Source organism: Gallus gallus, chromosome 3, assembly GCF_016699485.2.
Source record: "Gallus gallus isolate bGalGal1 chromosome 3, bGalGal1.mat.broiler.GRCg7b, whole genome shotgun sequence".
NCBI classification, from domain to species: Eukaryota; Metazoa; Chordata; class Aves; order Galliformes; family Phasianidae; genus Gallus; species Gallus gallus.
In genome coordinates, this window is record NC_052534.1 from 65717787 (window position 1) to 65736903 (window position 19117).

Below are 19117 nucleotides of genomic sequence, written 5' to 3' on the forward strand. Positions count from 1 at the left end.
GCTGTCGTAAAAGGAGGAAAAAAAACGGCCGAGGAGGGAGAGCCGGGTGTACGCAGAGCCCGCAGGATTCGCTCCAGCCCTGTCCCCTTCCCGCTGAGCTCAGGGCGAGCGTCCCTCAGCCCAAGGTAAGGAGTGCTGAAGACGCTGCGCTTCTCGGTCCCTACCCGCAGTTAGCTGCTGACTGACCCACTTTTGGCTCTCGGTGAATGTTTTTTTCCCCCCTCGGATTTCTCTCTCCCTCCCTTTTTCCCCCCTTCTCTCTCGTTCTGACGATGGGCTGACTTTCACAGATGGTCACAACATGTTTCAGCCATTTCACTGCAGTCTGGGTTTTTGTTTTTGTTTTCTCATCAGGAGAGTTTTGGGGTAAGCGCTGGAAATGGACACGCCTGGTGTTGAAATGCTGTCCTGCCTATTTGCGTAGCTGCCTGGCAGTGCCTGTCAGCCAGGTCCCATCCCACTGCCTCCCCACATGGCTGTATGAGCCCAGGGTAGCTTATGTCTTCTGGCACAGAGCTGGGGGCAGCCATGGGGGCCTGGGCCTCACAGTGCCAGGGCAGCTCCCAGCAGTGCCGGACAGGCCCTCAGACCCGCTGAGAGCAGGAAGAAAGCAGGCTTCTGGGCCCAGCTTGCACAGCCCTCCATGGTGTTGGTATGGAAACGGTGGGAGCAAGCTGGTGGCATCGCTTTTTAATTACAGTACAATCAGCCGTGTAAAAACGACTCTAATTTCACACAGTAGCCGTTTGTTTCAGGACGTGGGTTTTGTGGGGCTGAGTAGTGAGAACTGTAGGTCTGGGCTTACTGATTCTCAGCCGCCATCGAGAGACCAGAACTGCCCGGTCCTGCACACCCCACAAAGGCTTGAGGCCTGGCCTGGATGCTGCCGTCAACCCCATGCGTGTGCCCATCTCACCAGCCCCAATGCCTTGTGACAGAAAGCCTGTTGTTCTGTGAATAGATCCCAGGTGTGCCCCCACAGCCCCCTGCGTGCCCAACCGCTTACTGCTGGGCACTGCTGTGACCCCGGGCAGGTCTCTGGGAAATGGCCTGAAGCTGCACCAGGTCAAGGAGATGAAGCAGCGTTTAGCACTGCAGTGGGCAGTGAAGGTGACAGTGTTGGGTCAGGACCCAGGCCCACAGTGACACCCAATCCCTCACCGATGTCAGTTTTTAAATGCTTGTTTCTCCTTCAGCAAACCACTTCAGGAATGCCCTCTTCCATTTCAGTCAGGCTCTGAGTTTCTCTTTGCTGCCCTTGGCCACAGGCTGTGTATGCTGCACGGGGTACGTGTGTAAGGGTCAGCTGTTGGGCAGCCTCTGCTGACTGTGCTGCTGCCTGTGATACCCTCAGGAAGGAAGGAAGGAAACAAGTGTGCTATTATGGTGTCTGTGTCTGTCAGTGCCCCTCACCACTAGTAGTGGCTTTTGAAGTTTGGCAGAGGGTACATGTCTGTGAGATGTACACATTTCTGCACGTTTCACAAAGCAAATGAGTGAGCGTGAGAAAGGCTGTTATCACAGCAGCTGAGAGAGACGCGTCAGGTCCCTGAGTGTTCTCCACCACCCACGCACCCAGCAGCCCAATGCTGCAGAGGGCAGAGTGGTTAGGGGCCTTCAAGATGCCAGAGATGTTCCTTTATTAGGAATTAGATGCTCCAACATGAAGTACAAAGCTATAGGAAAACAGGCTTTCGTGGTCCCCAAGGAGATTGGCTTCTCTCAGGGTGGTCCTCCCATGCAACTCCACTCAGCTGTCTCCAGTTTTTTGCCTAATGGTTATGTTCTTTTCAGATGTAGTGAGGCTGTGGGATATCCCAGTTTGGGGGTTATTTGGTGCCTATGGAAAATTAATCAGCATCAGAAATGGGTGGGAAATAATCTCTGGGAAGCAAGCGCATTTTTAAAATGCCTGTAAGTAGATGTGTAAGATCACTGCAGACATTTTCATATTTCATAAGTATTGGAAAACTAGCAGGGAATTCTGCCTATAGTTGAGGTTCCTGCTTGGATGCTTTTTAAGAGTGTTGCATTTCTAGTTTCTTATTTCTTGTTGTCTAGAGCTCCTTTTACTGGCATATCAGAGTGTACGCTCAGAGAGGTGAAGAGATACTAGTGCTGCAAAACAGAATATTGTATTTGCCAGGCAGGGAGGTGTGGAAGCATGTCGTCTTGTTTTCCTGGTGTAGGCAGACTTTCATGCTGTGGCTGCAGCCATAGTCAGAATGGAACAGAAATGTTGTTTCCATACCACTTTTCTCTCAGAAGTTGTGAAAATAAACCTTACCTGCCCTAGGGAGATTAAAATCTGGGCTCAGAACGTGACACATTGCTTTGGTCTTAACTGTGGAAGGTTCCCAAGGGAGAGGGTAAGCATCCATGAGGACAACAGCCCAAATGCTTTGTGGTAAAGTGAAACTTTTCAGCTTGGTTTCCCTTGGCTATGTTTGTTTAGGTTGTAGACTCAAAACAACTCCCACATTTGCACTTAGAATGACTTGGGTGGGAAGGGACCTCAGTGCCCACCCAGTCCCACCCCCTGCTGCGGGCAGGGCTGCCCCCCTATCCCAGTTCAGCTGCACAGGGCCCCATCCGACCTGGCCTTGAGCACCTCCAGGGATGGGGCACCCACAGCTTCTATTGGCAGCAGTGCCAGTGTCCCCACCCTTTGAGTAAAGAAGTTCCTCCTAATGTAAACATAACACTTGCTCTTCCTAAAGGGATTTATCTCTGTTTTTGAGGAAAGTTGAGTCTGGTATCTCTGTAGAGAAAGCTGTGCTTAACATGATCTGCTTATGCACTTAGACTTATGTGACCCCATCTCAACGTTGGTTGCAATCTCAATGATGCGTGTATTCTCATGACAGCTTGCAAGTTCTGCATCCAATTACTCCCATCTTACAGATGGATATCTGCAGCACCAGAGAGCTTAAATGATTCAGACAAAGTACACAGAAATTGTTTGGAAATGAAAAAGTTCCCATCAACCCCCAGCTCTTGTGATCACAACTTTGCCTTAATCTAAATCCATGTTATTTCAGAAATATTACTGTTGGTGAATAAAAGAGCTTTCCCTTGCCTGATGTGCACCAAGAAAGGTGAGGATCCTTTCTCATCCAAATGTTTTCTTTTTCACTAATGTATGCAAATAGGTCTTTGATCAAAAGTGTAGAGATGGCTTTCCCCCTCTCTGAATGTGGCAGGAGTGCAGATACACTGTGTTGCAGATTTCCTCTTCTGTTTATTCACTGACAGAACTTTTCTAATTAGAAGCAGACTGATGGTTAATGTATGTGTTGGGATGGTGCATCCTGACAAGCCTGGGGAATAAATGGGATGCCTGTTGGATTTCGCAACCAGACAGAAGTAAACCTCAGAGATGGGCCCGGACCCAACACTCTTCCTCTCCCTGGGCAGCCCCTTACTTCTTTCAGATGTCTCTTAGAGAGTTTGGCCCTTGCTTCCAACTTGGGTTGTTCTTAGGTCTGTCCACACTGGCCTTCAGAAGAGTCTGTTCCCCTCCCATTATGCAGCTGTCCACAGGTGGCTGTCACCGGCCTCGTGCACGTCCCAGGGAAGAGGCATTTGAAAGAATGGCACCAGCAACTCCCCCTCTGAGAAATGGAAGAACTCAGAGTCTGGGAAACCTCACAGGAAAATTGAGACAGCATTTCTGCCCCCAAACCTGGGTCGCTGCCTGGTGGGTTGCTGAGCACCCACGCAGGTTTTTTGCTGATTCAATGCACACTGAAGAACTGCATGCATGAGGAGAGGAAGGAAGAGAAAGAAAATGGATCTCTAAGAAGTTCTCTCAGCGTTTCTGCGAGCAGCCCAGGCTTGGCCACTCTATCCCTTTAGAAAGGGCCTCTTCTTTTTATTACAAGCAGGAATATAAGCAAAAGCTCCAGCTGGTTATCAGTAATCTCCTGCATAGTCATCGGTGCAGGGGGTATATTAAATTCTTGAAGCTTCCTGGCAATATCATGATCTGACTTGAAGCTTCACTGTCGGTGGAAATGAGGTTGCGCATGATCTACGTTCTTCAGTGGTCTCGGTGCCAGAAAAGGGATCAGGCTACAGGTTTCTTAGGATATTTTGGTATGTTTACCCTAATTCTTCAACACTAGGGACTTAAGCAAGTTATTTTTCTGTCCACTGCTTGACTGTACTTGCAAGATAAGCCCTACAAAAAAGTCAGAGGAGACCTAATGAAGTTGCAGAGCACGAGGCTATATAAAATACTGGGATAATGGGCTCAGTGTTGGGTCTTTTTCCAGAAGCTGAGGATCTTCAGCAGTGCAAAAACAATGTCCTGATGCAGTGTTGTTGGAGGAGGAATGTTTCTGAATCATCTCTATCATTTCCAGCAGCGAGGGGATTTCTCCTGGGAATTCCCATCCAAATAGTACTACCAGTGTTGCTCAAAGCATGCTGCATGTCCCAGAATTAACTTACCCTCGGGGCTGTCTCTACAGACAGAGCTCTGCTGTTCTGACAGCCTCCCTTGCCAAGCAGTGCTATTGAGAGAGGAGGAGGTTTACGAAGTCACTGCTCCTCCTTTGCATTGATGTGTCTCTTCTAATGCCAGAGGCCCCTCGGTGCCTTCTGCCTCAGCCCCACAGGAGCAGGGCTCCGCAGAGGTGTCGAAGCTCAGCCTTTGCTGCTCAGCTGCACTGCGGCAGGAGCTAAGCAAAACAATATTTAAAAAGCTAACAGCTTTTCCAGGGAAATATGTAGTAGGTGGAGTCAGGTCTCATTTCTGTCTGACCAAATTATTTTTGCTCAGATATTTGGGGTAGTTTTTGTAATGTTCAGCACATGTTACACAGGAAGACATAATTTAAATGTTACATTGATTTAACAGATAAAGAGGTATGTGTCCTTCTAGAGGGCCAAACTAATAGGAAAAACATCTTCAACTGTTCTGAAGTAAGCCATTTAAAGAGTTTGGTAGCTCAGTAATTGTGGAATAAATTAATGTCTTAAGTCTTAATCTCCCCCATCAGAAAGGAATAGTCAATACACCATATGAAAACTTGAAAATAGTTTTGTATTTTTCCTGCCCATGTTGTGCCTTGCATTAGGTTCACAGAGTCTGCGTGTGATCCATTTTGCAGATACCCATCGTTAATGGTGGAACTACAAAAAGACAAAACACTTGGAAGGTTGTATCCTCCAGAGGAATTCGGTAACTCTTAAATCCCATCTGACGCCTGCTGAAGTCAACAGAGAGACCTCTGTTTACTTCCCTGAGCTTTGGACTGAGTTCTTGGTTTCTCTGTAGAAAATCTGTTCTTGTCATGGAGCTAAACCAATGGCTGTTGGATATAGAGGATCCGGATTCAATGTGGTTTCTATCATTTTGATCTGACTCTTTCAGAGACCATTGAAGAAATGCCATTGTGTATCAGGCCTTGCAGATTTGTTCCTGAAATACTGTGTTTGGGTGTTTGTGAAGAATTCTACCTGCTGGTAAGGTGCTCAGACAACACATGTTGCTCAAGGGGAGCAGCCATGCCCAGGTGCCTGCAGCTGAGCTTGCTCTTTCTGAAGAGGAACCAGCTCATTGGAGCTGCTCAACGGGGGAGTAAGAGTGTGCAGTATGATTTGTGCCAGCTGAGCACAGGACCCTGCCTTCTGTCAGAGCAGCAGCACGTTTGTTGTGCTGGTGTAGCTAATGGCTGCTCAGAGGACTTGTCTACATGGGAAAATTTGCCAGCATCATTTTGCTGCTATAATTATCCCAGGAAAATTCTCCCTGTGGATGTTGTTCTTATAATGTAGGATGAAGATCTGTGGTAGGTCTTCTGCATAGGTGGGTTTTATGTTACACAGAGGAAGAATATTTATATTGCAGCCCAGCAGCTGCAAAGCACAATTTTTATCCTACTTCCCAGTAAATGTTACACTGAGAGTTTCCTATGCCAGAGGTACTTTCAGGGGGGAATGTACGTCACTTGATCTGATCAGCTCAAACATAAAGCCTTGCTCTCACCCTATGGGACTGGGCACATTCTTTGCTTTTGTAGGATATGGCTGTGGGAGCCAGGGTAAAGGCTGGGATGCTGCCTTATACCTCTCCGTGATCCTGTTCAACTGCTTTTAATGCTGTGGCTGTCTGAATATGTTCTTCATTTGAACTTTCTGTTCAAGCTGCTGTGTGACTGAAGCTGAATCTTGAATCACTGAGATCTCCTCAAACGTGCTGTGGTGTTGACTTTCCTTACCAGGCTTTCAAGTCAGATTCTCTTGTCAAACGCTGTCATTTTCATTGCTTGGGTACTTAGACACCATTCTTCAGTAATGCTCCTACTTGGGATTTTGGCTTTTTCCATGCGGTAGAAGGAAAACAGCTGGGGTAATGAGTCCCAGACTTGTTTCTCTGTACCCCATGTCAGGAGATAGCATCTGATGGGAGCAAGTTGATCTCCACCCTGATACCAGAGGATGAAGATGGCTACGGAGATCAGCGTGTTGACATCAAATGTGCTGATCTATTTCTGTGCCAAAGTCTGGGAATCAAGGGGTTGGGTATGGGAAGCAGAATGGCTACATCAGCACATTGCTCTGCTGTGCTTTGGCCTTGATTGCTTCCAGCTCGGGGTGAAGGACCAGGGGTGTTTTGCACTTCCTGCTTGAGTTCAGTGACCATCTGCTTGAGCTTCTTCCCTCTGTGATACACTGTGGCATACAGATAGAGAAACCGATAGTGAATGAATGTTGTACCTTGAGCTTCTGCTGGTTCACCTGTGGACTTCAAGAGTGTCACAAAGCCCTTTCTGAGCAGCCCGGCAGGCTGGGTAGGACAGAGAACACTGAAGAGAAATGAAACTATGCTTGGCGTTTTCCGAAGGTTTTTTAGGTCCAGCAGTGTTTTGTTTCAACATAAATGGGATGCTGTGTGTAAGCCTGCAGTAAGGCTTGTACTTCTCGTTCCAGTGGGTGAGTACAGCAAGAGCACATCACTCACCCGTCATTGCCGCTGTCATTCTAAGCGAAGGTGGAGTAGAGGCATCTGTCATCAGGGATTGTTTGGCTGGCCCAAACTTACTGACAGTATCCCCAAAGGGAAGGGAGGATTTTGATGTCTGGAGCCCAAAGTAGTTCTGAAGAATGGGAAAAAAATAATCCAAACAGTAACCAAACTCTCTAAATTGTCTTATAATTCTCAATAATTTGAAATAATAACCACGTTATAATAGGATGGATTAACTGGTTTGATAAAATAAACAGCAACGTTTGGAAGCCAGCTGTGGATTTGAAATTGCTCAGCTAGGTGTGCAGTGAAATTCAGATCCAAGGGATCAGCACAAACCTATTATTAGAAGGTCTGGAGTAAAATATGGCACGTGGTTGTATTCTTTGGAATATGCCTGAGCCAAATCTCCGTACGTACACAGCCTTCTCTTTTTTCAGGTGCAGAAATTACCTATGAGAGACAGTTCATGTGCTTCTTTTTCCCCTTGTCTCAGCAGGAACAGTAAGATTCAGAAATCCCATAAAAGCGTCTGTTTTACAAAATGTGATTTCCAGAACTCTAACCAGTATTTCTTTTCCAGTCTCTGAGATAGAGTTATTTTGGGATTATTGCCTGTGTGAAACTGTGCCATGTTCACATTTCTCTTGTTTTCCAGTTTCCTGGAAAATTCTGACCTTGCAGCACGGCACTTGACTCCATTTCTTGTGTGACTACAAAACTGGGAAATGGCTTCTGTGTCAGGTTAGTCCAGATTATAACGCTGTGCTACCTGCACTCCGGCTAACCCTCCGCTTTATTGCTTTCCCAAAAATTTCTACCTATCCTTTTAAGAAATGCTTAACGTGAATACAAAGAATGCGTACTGCTCTTCAGTATCCCAACTGACAGTCATTGAGCAGTGACTGATAATATGCATTTGTCTTTCTGGAGGTCAGTCTATTGTGTTTCTTCTCTGGCTTTTTCAGGCACTTTTGTGAGCCGAAGCATACCGGTGGAAGTGGATGAATCCATGCTGTATTCCCCATTTCCTGAACCTGCCTTGGAAGAGGCTTCACAGCCTTCTGTAGAGCACGTGGAGGATGAGGAGCGCCAGAGACCACGTGCCAATCCAGCACATCTCTGCAGAGCGCTGGCACATCACCAGCTGGCCACGGAGCCGGACAGCAGGCCGTGGTCAGAATATACCGATCCTGATGGATGTGGGTGCTTCTGTTCCCCTAGTGAATCAGTACTGGAATTAGTTCACTCCAAGATGCATCTTTTAACTATGGACAAATCAGGCATGCAGCCAGGACCACTGCTTTCAGCTGATACCAACTCTAGTAAGTCAGAGCAGAGCTTGGATGATGCTCCTGAGGACTCATTGGAGGAGAACAACAAAGGGAGTTCATGGTCACGGCAGCCTTCAGGAAACAAACTCCCAGCAGAGCTGGCAACTGAGGACACGGGTTACAACTCCCAGTCCCAAGACATCATGGGTGTCAGGCACCTGGAGCTCCCCTTACCACTTGTGTCCGTGGTGAACCCCCAGGACCTCCCAGGACCGCTGATCTCCAGAGAGTTTTTTGGACCTGAGCCTCAGCAGCACCCCAGGTGCCAGCACTTGCCCCATCCCAACCCCTCTGCGCAAGCCCATGGCTTCTGTGGGCACCACTATCTGGCAGAGCAGCACCTGCACGGCCCATGTAAGTAGCACCGCTCACCCTGAAGGAGGTTTTTCAGGGGCACTGCAGCTATCGTTCCCTGAGCTGGCATATTCCTACTGTATTTCCTTTGCAGCATGCAATTATTAACACGTGTAAACAACTATTTGCAGTCCATTTCATATTTCCAGGTTTTAGGGTTATTCAGCCAGACTGTCTGATGCAGAACCTCTGAGCCAGATAGAAAGTTAAAGAGCTCACAGTTACTCATCAAATAAAGGCTAATGATTTTGCCTAGAAACTAGCCGTTGTCAGTCATGCTGAGCACACACAGCCTTCTGCCTGCTGTTATTTCATATTCTAGTCATTTTCTTCCTCTTTGCATCAGTCATTCTGCAGCCTCCTCTACTGACTTAATTCCTGTTGTTTCCCTGGATTTCCTTGCTCCTGCTTGGATCCCCGAGGTTGAGATTTCCTGCCAGAATCAGGATGGGTGGTTACCCTTGATCTCTTTAAACAGTATCCAGTATCTACCAGCTCTATGACCAAACTAATGCACGTATTTTATTTCTGTACGAAAAGAGCGTGACATTCATCAACCTCATTTTTTCTGTTGTCAGCTGAAATGAAAGCTCATTACTTAAAATGGACCCCGCTCAGCTGCTGGTGATTGTATCGCTGAGCGCTGATGTGACTCAGTCAATATGGGTGTTTTGGCTCTTGGAGGGCACGACGCAGTTTACAGCCTGCTATTAATTAGTATTCCTTTTCGGTCTCCGAGATTTTTATCTGTTATGAAGTGAGCTTTGAACATCCAACAGCAATATCATTGTTTTCATACAATTTATATTACATTAGGCTCGGGAGACCTCGACCAGTTTGGGGCTCGCTTTGTAATAAAAAGCTGTAGGCCTGTGCTGATAACCCTTCTTTCTTAACCTTCTGTTGACTCCGCAGCATTTATATTACATCTGTTTGAAGAGTTTTCTCATTTCAGTAATGCACTGTAATTAGGTACACGAGAGCTGGCATATCAGAGCTGCAGTTTTCACCTCTGATATCGGCACTTTGTAGTGAGGTAGGGGCTACGGATGGACTTCCATCAGCAACTACAGCTGAACGTTTGCAGTACAGCCTCTGTTTTTCTGCCTGTACCTTCTCGTTTCAGTTTAGCTTTGAGCAGAAGAGGAGCTGGTTGCACAATACCTCTCGCTATTTACCTCCTCCACATGTGGGCATCGTGAGAAACAGGACATTTACCGAATGAGGTTATTTGTTTCAAAGCAGGAGCTCTGAAGGGCTTTCTTTAGAAAAATCGCTGGTGTTTCAACCATATCCAGAGGGCAAAAAGAATAAAATAAACTCAGATGGCTGGAGCAGATTTGGTCAGGACCAAGAAGCTGGCAACTGCACGCCTGTTTCTCACTTGCCTGATACGGCATAAATCACCTCCTGACAGCTCCTTGTGTTGCAGATAATTGCTGGGCAGTGGCAGCCCACAACAAAGCCGTGCAGTTTGTTTGTTGCAACACGCCTCTCCTGGGCTGTGTCAATAGCGTGGATTGTGCCTGTAGGCTTTGAACTGGTTCTGGACACCTGCTATTGGGGATACAACAGCAAAACTACCTCTGAAGGCAAAGAAATCCTCACAGCAGTGCTGTGTAAGCAGGGGCCATTTGTTCAGTTATTCGTATATGAAAGCTGTGTGTGTGTGTGTGTGTGTGTGGGCATGCATGCCTGACTGTGCTGTGCCTTTGAGCAGCAGTGCTGGCAGCCATTAAAACACTAGTGTCAAACATGGCCAAAGGGCACTGGTGAAACTAGCACCAGCCTAAAAACATGCAAAGCACACTGAATCTCCACGAGCCCTGCCAGCTTTCCTAGAGCTGCTCAGGATGAACCTTTGAGCGGATCCTACTTACTTTCATTTTTTGTTCTTCCAGCCTCTTTCACCCAGTCCTGTTAGAAGTCATAGAAAGGGACAGGAAAGTCTCCTAAAAGAATCCAACAAATAGGATGTTGACGACTCACAGTTCCATCAGAAATCTCTTTGTAATTGGGGGGTTGGTTAGTTGGTTTTAAAGTGCTGGCTTTTGGAGCTGCGTGGTTTCATTAAAATCCTCATTTTTTAAAACATTAGTCCTCATGGCTGCTAGGAAAAGGAAAGCGTGACACCAACATAGCTAAAAGGATATAAAAAAACAATCTAAAGGGGAAAAAAAAAGAGCGTTTGAGCATTGCAGCTTTCAGAGCCAGCTCATAACACCATAATCATGCAGTGCTAATAAGCCCTGCCAGGCTGGACTTTGATCTGTGCACAGCAGCTTGAAAGTGTGCAGAGCTGCTGCCTAATGAAAACTGCAAGCAGAAAGACTGAAAAAAGTAGTTTTCCCCATTTGGGAAACAAACAGCTTACATTGCTTTCTCTTTCAATTTATGCCAACAGTTCCACTGGACGCTAGTTATTAAACAGCATTACGTGTGCATGGGCAGCAACAGTGAGATTTTTCAGAATTACTTGAGCAAAATTGTTACTTTGGGTTTCCCTGCAGCCTTCTGGATGGCAACCGGACCAGCAGCAGGACCTTAAAAGGTCAGCGAGGCAGAACGCTCATACCAAGTGGAATAACAAACTGAGAGATTATTTTTACCCTTTTCATTTACAATAATCACAGTCTGTTTAGCCTTACTGTTGCAAACTGATTTGTTCCAGGATTTTGCATCTGCTTCCATGAGAGTGTTCGGATGATTCATTTTCTCAAGTCATTGCCAAAGAGAAATAAATAAATAAATAAATAAATAAATAAGCCAAAACCACTAAGCCATCTTAAGTGCAGGGACGAAGCAGTCCTCAGTGTTTGACTGTCAGTTGTCCCAACAGCACAACCCGCAGCCGGGACCTGAGCCACGTCAGATGTGAAAGAGGCGACTTCAGACTGTAAATTACCCCCTTAAGGCTTCCTTCTTTCAGTCTTAAGATTCCTACGGATTCCTCCAACCTGCTCCGTTTCCTTAGAAATGAAGGAGGATGTGCCTGGAAAGGACTGAACACAAAGTGAAGCAAAACTGTGTTGGCTGAAATGATAGTTGCTGCCTTTATTTTCTCACCTTCCCAGATGGCAGAGCTCCTTACCAGCATTTTGCACATCCATCACAACCGCTCCCTCCTGTTCCCGGACCCTGCATGAGAGTTATCCGCCCAGCCCAGCAAGTCATCCCCAATTACTCCAACCTTCGTGCTCCCAAGGGCACCACCGAGCGACCTCCCCAGAGGCTGTGCTCCTCCCCTGGTCCTCCTCGATTCCCGTGAGTACGCCTTGGGGGCTGTGTGCATTCGAAGCTCCTCTCATCTGATTCTGTGGGCTTTGTACCATAATTCTGAAGCCTTGTAACTTTAGCATGCCGGGGCTGAGGGGTACGTGTGAGATGCTGGATAGCTTCCTTTATTTGCTACTTTACACTCAGCAGGGGCCTGACCTTACCCTGAAGGACTTCAAAGGCAGTTACCTGATATGTTGTCACAGTGCACCCAGAAACGCGCGCGCTAAGGAAGATAAATGCTTGAAGGTTAAGAGATGAGGGGCTGAAAATATTTCAGTTGAAACTTTAGAGCTCTCCTGCTCGAGAGCAAAGGTCAGTTTGGAGGCCCGCTGCAGACCTCAGCTCCACGGTGCGCCAGCCTGGGAGCCTCAGTCGTTGGCTGTCAGCAGCTTCCTTCTTATCGCTTCTGTAGTGTAGAGAAAAATGGAGAAAATCTTGTCTGACACTGATATATCTCCCCATTGCGTTTTGCAGCATTTGCCATTATTTCTCATGTAGTAATAAAACGCATCATATCTAGCACTTTTCAGCTGGGGCTTTTTGACTGTTTTTCAAATATTAATTTCCCATGCTTCTGGTCTCCCTCCCATTTTAAGTGCATCATTAACAACCATTACCTATGAAGGGTTTTTCTCCAAATTCAGCTGCTGAAGTAAAACTGATGTTGGCATATCTGAAAAGCAGGCCATTTTTATTTAAGTGCCAAAGTACTTTAAAGGTGTTAAACTTACAGGCATCCATGTTTGGAAATCATAGAACGATAGAATCATTGAAGTTAAAAAAGACCTCTAAGGTCACCTAGTCCAACCACCACTTGTACCCTTTTCTTGAACACCTCCAGGGACGGTGACTCCACCACCTCCCTGGGCAGCCTGTAGCCACTGCCTCACCACTCGTTTTGAGAAGAAATTGTTCCTAATATCCAACCTGGATCTCCCCTGGTGCATCCTAAGGCTATTACCTCTTATCCTTTCACTGCTACCTGGGAAAAGAGGCTGACCCCTACCTCACCACAACCTTCTTTCAGATGGTTGTAAAGAGCAAATGTCCACATACATAGCATTGTCTTCATAGAAAAGTGAGAGAACAGGCAGGACTAAAGAAGACGGACAGCTGAAATACAGCACTGCTCTGGCCTGTGAAAAGTGGGGGGCTGCAAAAACAGCAGAGATAATTGTGATAAAGTGTTTGAATGAAAACATAGAAACTCCGAGGTACAGCAGATATCCTCTGCATTAGTGAAATTTATAATCAGGCTCTTAGTTTTTGGCATATTTGTTAGGTAAGGGGAAGTTTGGAGAGGATCTGGAAATTAGCCACAGGGTAGTTTTTGTGGCCTATGATGAAGTATGTGTTGCTTTTCTGGGTGCTTTCTTCTGCGAAAAGAAATCCAGCATACCTGGGGCCTGTCCTGTGGCTGCGTTGCTGGTGTGTGCGTGCTGGTTCCAGGAACAGCAGTTATGTGATGGTAATATTTGCCTATAGAGCATTTTGTAACAGAAAACATCTGTACCAAAATGAATAAACCAGATCTTAATGTGACAACAGAAAACATGCTGTGACCAGACTGTCATCATTCATTTAAGGAAGGCAAGGAAATAAAAGAGAGTGGGCTTGATTAACTAAATATCACTGCTCTGTGGGGAAAAGCCCTCAGAGAAACCTAACACTCATCCAACAGATGCAGTCCAGCAGATTCAAACTACACCTCATGTAAAAATGGGTGTGAATTCTCCTTTCTGTTGACTCAAACTGTGAACCCAAAGCTTAGTGAGACAAGAACTGCTAAGCTTCCTAAAATCATTTTCTTTCTATGTATTTGTTCAAGTAGAGCAGATATTAGGCAAGATTGCTGCGGGTCCAGAACACAAATTCCCAACATGAGAAACCTTTGTTGGGCTTGCTATTGCTGATTGAGAAGTTGAACTTTTTCCCCTTAGCAAAACTTCTGAGTTTTGTCCCAAACTGGAACAACTCCAGGCTGTACCGCAGCTGGAGCGGGAGCGCCCCATGTATCCATTTTCCTGCTCCTTGTGCCGTACCTATTGTGCAGCACAGGACATTCAGATAGCAGCTGGGCCATAAGCAGCTGAGTTGCCCTTTAGACAGTGGGAAGAGCCTGTCCAAGTGCTATTCTGCTCCAGTACATGTGTAACATCCACAGAACAGCATTGTTTCTAGCTCAGAAATATTCTTTGCTTCTGTTAGTTGCTAACTGAGCAGTACTCAACTATGAGGTACATTTATTCCTGTGACTTCCTGTGTTGCTTCTGCAATGAACTGTATCCACCACTGGTAGACTGTCACCAAGGTATTGAGGGCTCAGATAAAAAAAAAAAAAGCTATAATAGCTAAGTGGAAGTGCCAAGCATGTTCTTATTGTGTTAAAAAAGAAAAAAATACCTGAAAAGAAGTAGTTTATGTCCTCGCTTGCTTTTCTTTGCAGAAACCAGTTGTACAACCAGCTACCTAACGGCCAGCTGTCCCAAAAGGCATGTGGCCCAGATGAAGCATGTTGTTGTCCTTCTGACAATTTTCCATCTCCAGCTGCTGTCCCAAGACCTCTCAGTAACCCTGCAGCCAAGGGAACTCTGAGAACCAGCAATTTGCCGGAAGAGTTGCGTAAGTGGTTAGCAAATTTGTTCTGTGTGAGATCTTACAGAGCAGCCTGACAACTTTAGGTGGGAAAGCTCCGGGGGTTGAGGTGGGGGTAACAATATTAAGACACAGAGACAGTGAGAAAAGAAAATACTGGATGTCATCACATCCGTAGGGTGTGAGTGTTCATGTCTGGTGGAATGGAATTATTCCCTTGAATCCTGAAAACTTAATTGTCATTAATTGCTTGTTATTTTGTTTACAAAAAATAAATACTGTTTAGATTATTCTCATGACTTCTTGCTAAACAGAATGTCCCTTTGAGGCAGGAGGCACTGAAGCTTACAGTAAAAGACTAATAATAAACAAAACCCCAGGGATGAAGTGTTTCTGCCGGTCCCAAACCAGACAAAAACACCAAGTCTTGACCTCAGTTTCTCCCTGACCTGGTTAGAGGAGAGGCCTTTGGGTCAGGAGCCCACAGCAGGGTCTGCACAAGCTCCTGCTGTGGTGCCTTCTCTGCCTCCAGACCCCCAAACCCTTCCACTCTCCAATGCCTGTAGGAAAGCCAGATCTCAGAAGAGTTGGCTTCCTTCTTAACTCTGTGACCGGTGGGATATACCATAACAAACATCCCTTCATAGCTCTCCAGAGACCTCTGTTTTTCCTTTATTCACCTTCTTATTTCCTCAATAAGCTGTCCAAAAAAGCCCCTTTCAAAGACCCACATTGCATCTTTCTGGCCTGAAGGAGTGAGTTATGACACAAGTTTCCAGTCATGTGTAAGTTCCAGTTTATCAGTCAGAGTTCCCAGGTAAAGGCATTACTCAACAAAATGGCGTCATTAGCCGGCTGGTGTACCTCGACCAGAAAGTACATGGCTCTTGACTTAGTAAGAAAACTTCTTCACTGTTGGCAAAAGCAGTTGAAGACATTGCTGTCCTTGGCTTTCTGGCCTGTCCTACACAGGTGCTGATGCTGCTGTGAGGAGAGGCTGGGCAGCATGTGGGTGGGCTCCTCCAGCTCTCAGCTGGAGGTCACAGCTGGGTAGCACGAGCTGTGAGATAGAGCTCAACCTCAGCTCAACCTCATTAACGTGAAAGGGCTGGGGAAAAAAAAAAAAGCAGCTTGGTTTGTGCATTTGTTTTGTAAATAATTCGCAGACACATATGTGGGCAGAACCCACAGCACAGTGGGAAAGGAAGGCTGTGAAAGTCTCGCTCTTTGTATGGTGTATTCTCATGCATTGCATGTTCATACGGATTCTCTCTTAGGCAAGGTCTTTATAACCTATTCCGTGGACACAGCGGTGGAGGTCATGAAATTTGTGAACTTCCTGCTTGTAAATGGATTTCAGACTGCTGTAAGTATACCTTCCGGAGAAAATGACAGTCAACCAAGGAAGAAAAGAGGCATTTTTTTTAAAAAAGCAGAGGGCACACACGTTCCATTTAAATGCTTTTCTGTTTATCACTGTATTCTGTAGATTAAGGAGGCCACAAATGGAAGGAACTGGCCTGGCTTTTAAAAGTTGTAGCTTAATGATTTGCCATTTCATTTGCTCGTGTTTTAACTGAATTCTATACTTTGAAATGTCTTTTAATAATGACCCTGGAAAATTCCATTTAGTGACACCACATGGGCAATAATAGGAGGTTTTTTTGTGAGCTATTCCATTAACATTGTCTCATATTTGATCTGAAATACCAGTATTAAAAAAGGTCACTTTTCACGTTCATCCCATCCGAGTGCCTTTTCTGAGATGCTATTACATCGTTGCTTCTTCAGATGTGAATACCTTTCTGCTGAAAACAGATCTCAAATTGGTGTGTTTCACACGGCTTAATGAAACGGCCCATCTCGTGGTTTCTTTGCTTTGTTATACTTTCAAAAGGGATTCAAGAATCACTGGCCTGAAAAGATCTGTCTCCTACTGTCTGATCCCATAAACGGTCTGGATTTTCATTTAACCTCTGGTGATTTTGCTTCTTCATAACTACCCCCTCAATGGAGAGATCCCATAGAGGCTCTCGTATTCGGCATTCATCAAAATGTTGATTCATATTTTCCTATTTCAAGCGCATATGCTATCTGACCCCTCAACCTTCACTCTGGCTTCAATTCAGGAAAGCGTTTAAGCAAGTGGCTATCATTAAACTGAATGAAACTCAGTGGGGGTTTTGCCCTGCTTATTTATTTTCACGAATCAAAGAATTTTTCTGGAGACTGAAATCGTACTTCTCTCCAGCAGTTTTGTGCTATGGCCAATTCATAAGAAAGCTTATGGGCATCATGGAGGTATGGAGCAGAAGGCTCATTAATAGCACCTCTGTTGGACAGGCAGTTCTTGGTGCGTGCTACAGAAAAATAAATAAGTGCAGCAAAATGGCCACAAAGCAGGGAAGCAAATACGTTGGGAAGAAAAAACAACCCTTGGGAGTGGAACATAATTCTTCTGTCACAAGCTTGGAGAAGTTAATAATTACTCCATTGGTCACGGTCATTGATTGCCAGTTCCTGGGCTTACGGAGCGTGCAGGGAAGTGAGCGGTGATGGTGGTATTCAGTGCTAGGAAGTCCTCCATCTCTCTGCTCAGTACAAAGCCTGGATTCCTGCATCCAGTGTCAGTGACCTGGCTGACCTCCCACACATTCTGAAAATCTAATGCAATGTGAAGTTAAAACTTGACACTCCGTATATATCCTTGCAGCCAGAAAATAGTGGAGCTTTGCAACTATGCAGATGGAGAAGGTGGGCAGCTGTCCACTTTCATGAGTTTTTTACAGAGAGAAAAAAAAATCCATACATTCATGCATTTTCAGTATCTAATGTATACCAACAGAGGTTATTGCTTGTTCCAGTAAGTAAAAATGTTGAGAGTGTGGGGGCTGGCGTGATTCTGGACTGCAGGGGAAAGGGGAGAAGTTGTACATGCATGTGTGTGTGTATGCACTTGTGTGCATGTGATGTTTCTTTCCTAAGGAAAGCAGGCATGCTTGTTAGAAACTAGAGGAAGAAGCAGGCACCTGGGAACTGTTTCAGTGCCACCGGATGGGGAGGAAAGGCAAAAGGATGCTCACCACAGACTTTCATTCTCTTGCAGATCGATATATTTGAAGACACAGTACGAGGTATTGACATCATAAAGTGGATGGAACGCTACCTAGGTGATGTATGTAACGGCAATTTAACCTTGTTCGCAGCAGAGGTGACCTGAGGAAAATGGCTGAATTATTGTAATAGTATCAGGAGCTGAATTAAAATGCAAAATCCCACCCTGCCCTTCCCTGCTCCTACTGAAATGATGGAGGCCTATGATTGAGGGCATAGGCGGATAGCACTCACTTCTGCTTCTTATGGTCCCAAGGCTTTTTCTTTAAGGAATTAAGTGCTAATCCTGGCATTCCTACCAAATTCCAGTGCTGGCTGTTACACTGAGCCTGAAGCTGCTAGTGGGTAAACTGTTCCTCTGTCTCATTTTTAAATAGTGTGTTTCACCTTCGTATGGTTAAAATTGTCTCTGTGTTTCGTCCCAGGCTGCACAGTATGGCTAATGTTCATGCCGCTTCTCACTTGTAGTTTCTGTTACCTAAAACATGGGAGGGTTATTCTGGATCAACCATCTTATATGTAAACTGGGAACTGTTATTCTATTAGGCAAATGATGGGTTTGCTTTCATCATTTTGTGTCAATCCAAGCAATAAAATTTACATTGCTGCCAGCGCAGCCCTCACAGCAGCTTCGGAAGTTCAAAGGTGCAGCAAGTGCACATCTCCTTTAGGATCAAGCCAGGCGGGCCCACTACACCAGCACAGCTGGACACAGATCACTTGTTTTGTGACTTGATATCACACCACGCACAGCTTCCTTTGGTTCATGCCTTGCTGGGAAGCCACCAGGCCTCTGACTCACTCCAGACAGTTCTCTATGGCCTGGGAACAGGATGACAAAGTGCTTGGTTCTCCCCAGCCTGAGCAGAGATACTCAATCTTCCCAGCCCAGTGCTGTTTCCCTTTAGGGGTTCCAGCAGATCACCTTAGCTCAAATACATTACCATGCAGGCATGGTGCCTACCACGTGCACAGCCAGCCTGGGGCCTCCACTGTGGCAATGCAGCCATGCATTTTGGGACTTTTGCCAGGACAGATGAGGCATGAACTCACCGTGTATAATTGAGGTATTGAAAGTAGACACCACGGTGAATTTGGTTTTGCCAAGAACATCATTAACACTTAAAACACAAACTGGCGGAACTCCTATGGGACTCCCGCACAGTCAGTAGGAGAAACGGGGATGTACAGAGAGCAATTCCCCGTGCCATGCATGTATGGCTCCTCCTCCTCTGGCTGCCTCCCCCCAGAGATGTCTGTTTTCCTGCTCTGACTTCAGAGGCGGTTTCCAGCTTCTAAACCTTTACACAAACGAGCAAGGAAGGATTGTTAGGGCACAAGCAGGGGGATGTGTGCACCCGGGAATGTCTCTGCAAACCCTCAACATCTGTAAGTGCTTACATGCACGTCAGGCAGAAGCAAAAGTAATTCTGGAGTACGTTAAGTCAGTACGAGGGATAATGGC

At 45.9% G+C, this 19117-nt stretch overlaps 2 protein-coding genes and 1 long non-coding RNA gene across 9 annotated transcripts in view; 1 reads left to right on the forward strand and 2 right to left on the reverse strand.

Annotated features, from left to right (window-relative positions):
• Positions 1-19117, forward strand: part of TRAF3IP2 (TRAF3 interacting protein 2) — a 34631-nt gene that overhangs the window by 8818 nt on the left and 6696 nt on the right. For 3 of the 7 annotated variants that reach the window (XR_005858882.2, XM_419782.7, XM_025148963.3), the window contains exons 1-7: positions 31-125; positions 7635-7720; positions 7945-8664; positions 11739-11928; positions 14390-14565; positions 15816-15904; positions 17645-17713. Coding sequence is in view for 6 of the 7 variants with exons in the window: in XM_419782.7 (XP_419782.1) it covers positions 7705-7720; positions 7945-8664; positions 11739-11928; positions 14390-14565; positions 15816-15904; positions 17645-17713 (1260 nt within the window). In the remaining variant the exon portion in view is untranslated. Of the gene's footprint in view, positions 1-30; positions 6943-7634; positions 7721-7944; positions 8665-11451; positions 11541-11738; positions 11929-14389; positions 14566-15815; positions 15905-17644; positions 17714-19117 lie in introns of those variants that run through there. The other 4 variants (XM_040698315.2, XM_046939593.1, XM_046939592.1 and 1 more) reach the window with 3 other exon arrangements.
• Positions 1-19117, reverse strand: part of LOC121110407 (translation initiation factor IF-2-like) — a 65216-nt gene that overhangs the window by 8160 nt on the left and 37939 nt on the right. The window lies entirely within an intron of this gene.
• LOC121110441 lies at positions 5030-12074 on the reverse strand. Its single transcript, XR_005858884.2, has 3 exons — positions 11570-12074; positions 10545-10616; positions 5030-7106 (listed from the first exon to the last, which is right to left on the reverse strand). It is a non-coding gene; the product is annotated as an uncharacterized LOC121110441 (long non-coding RNA).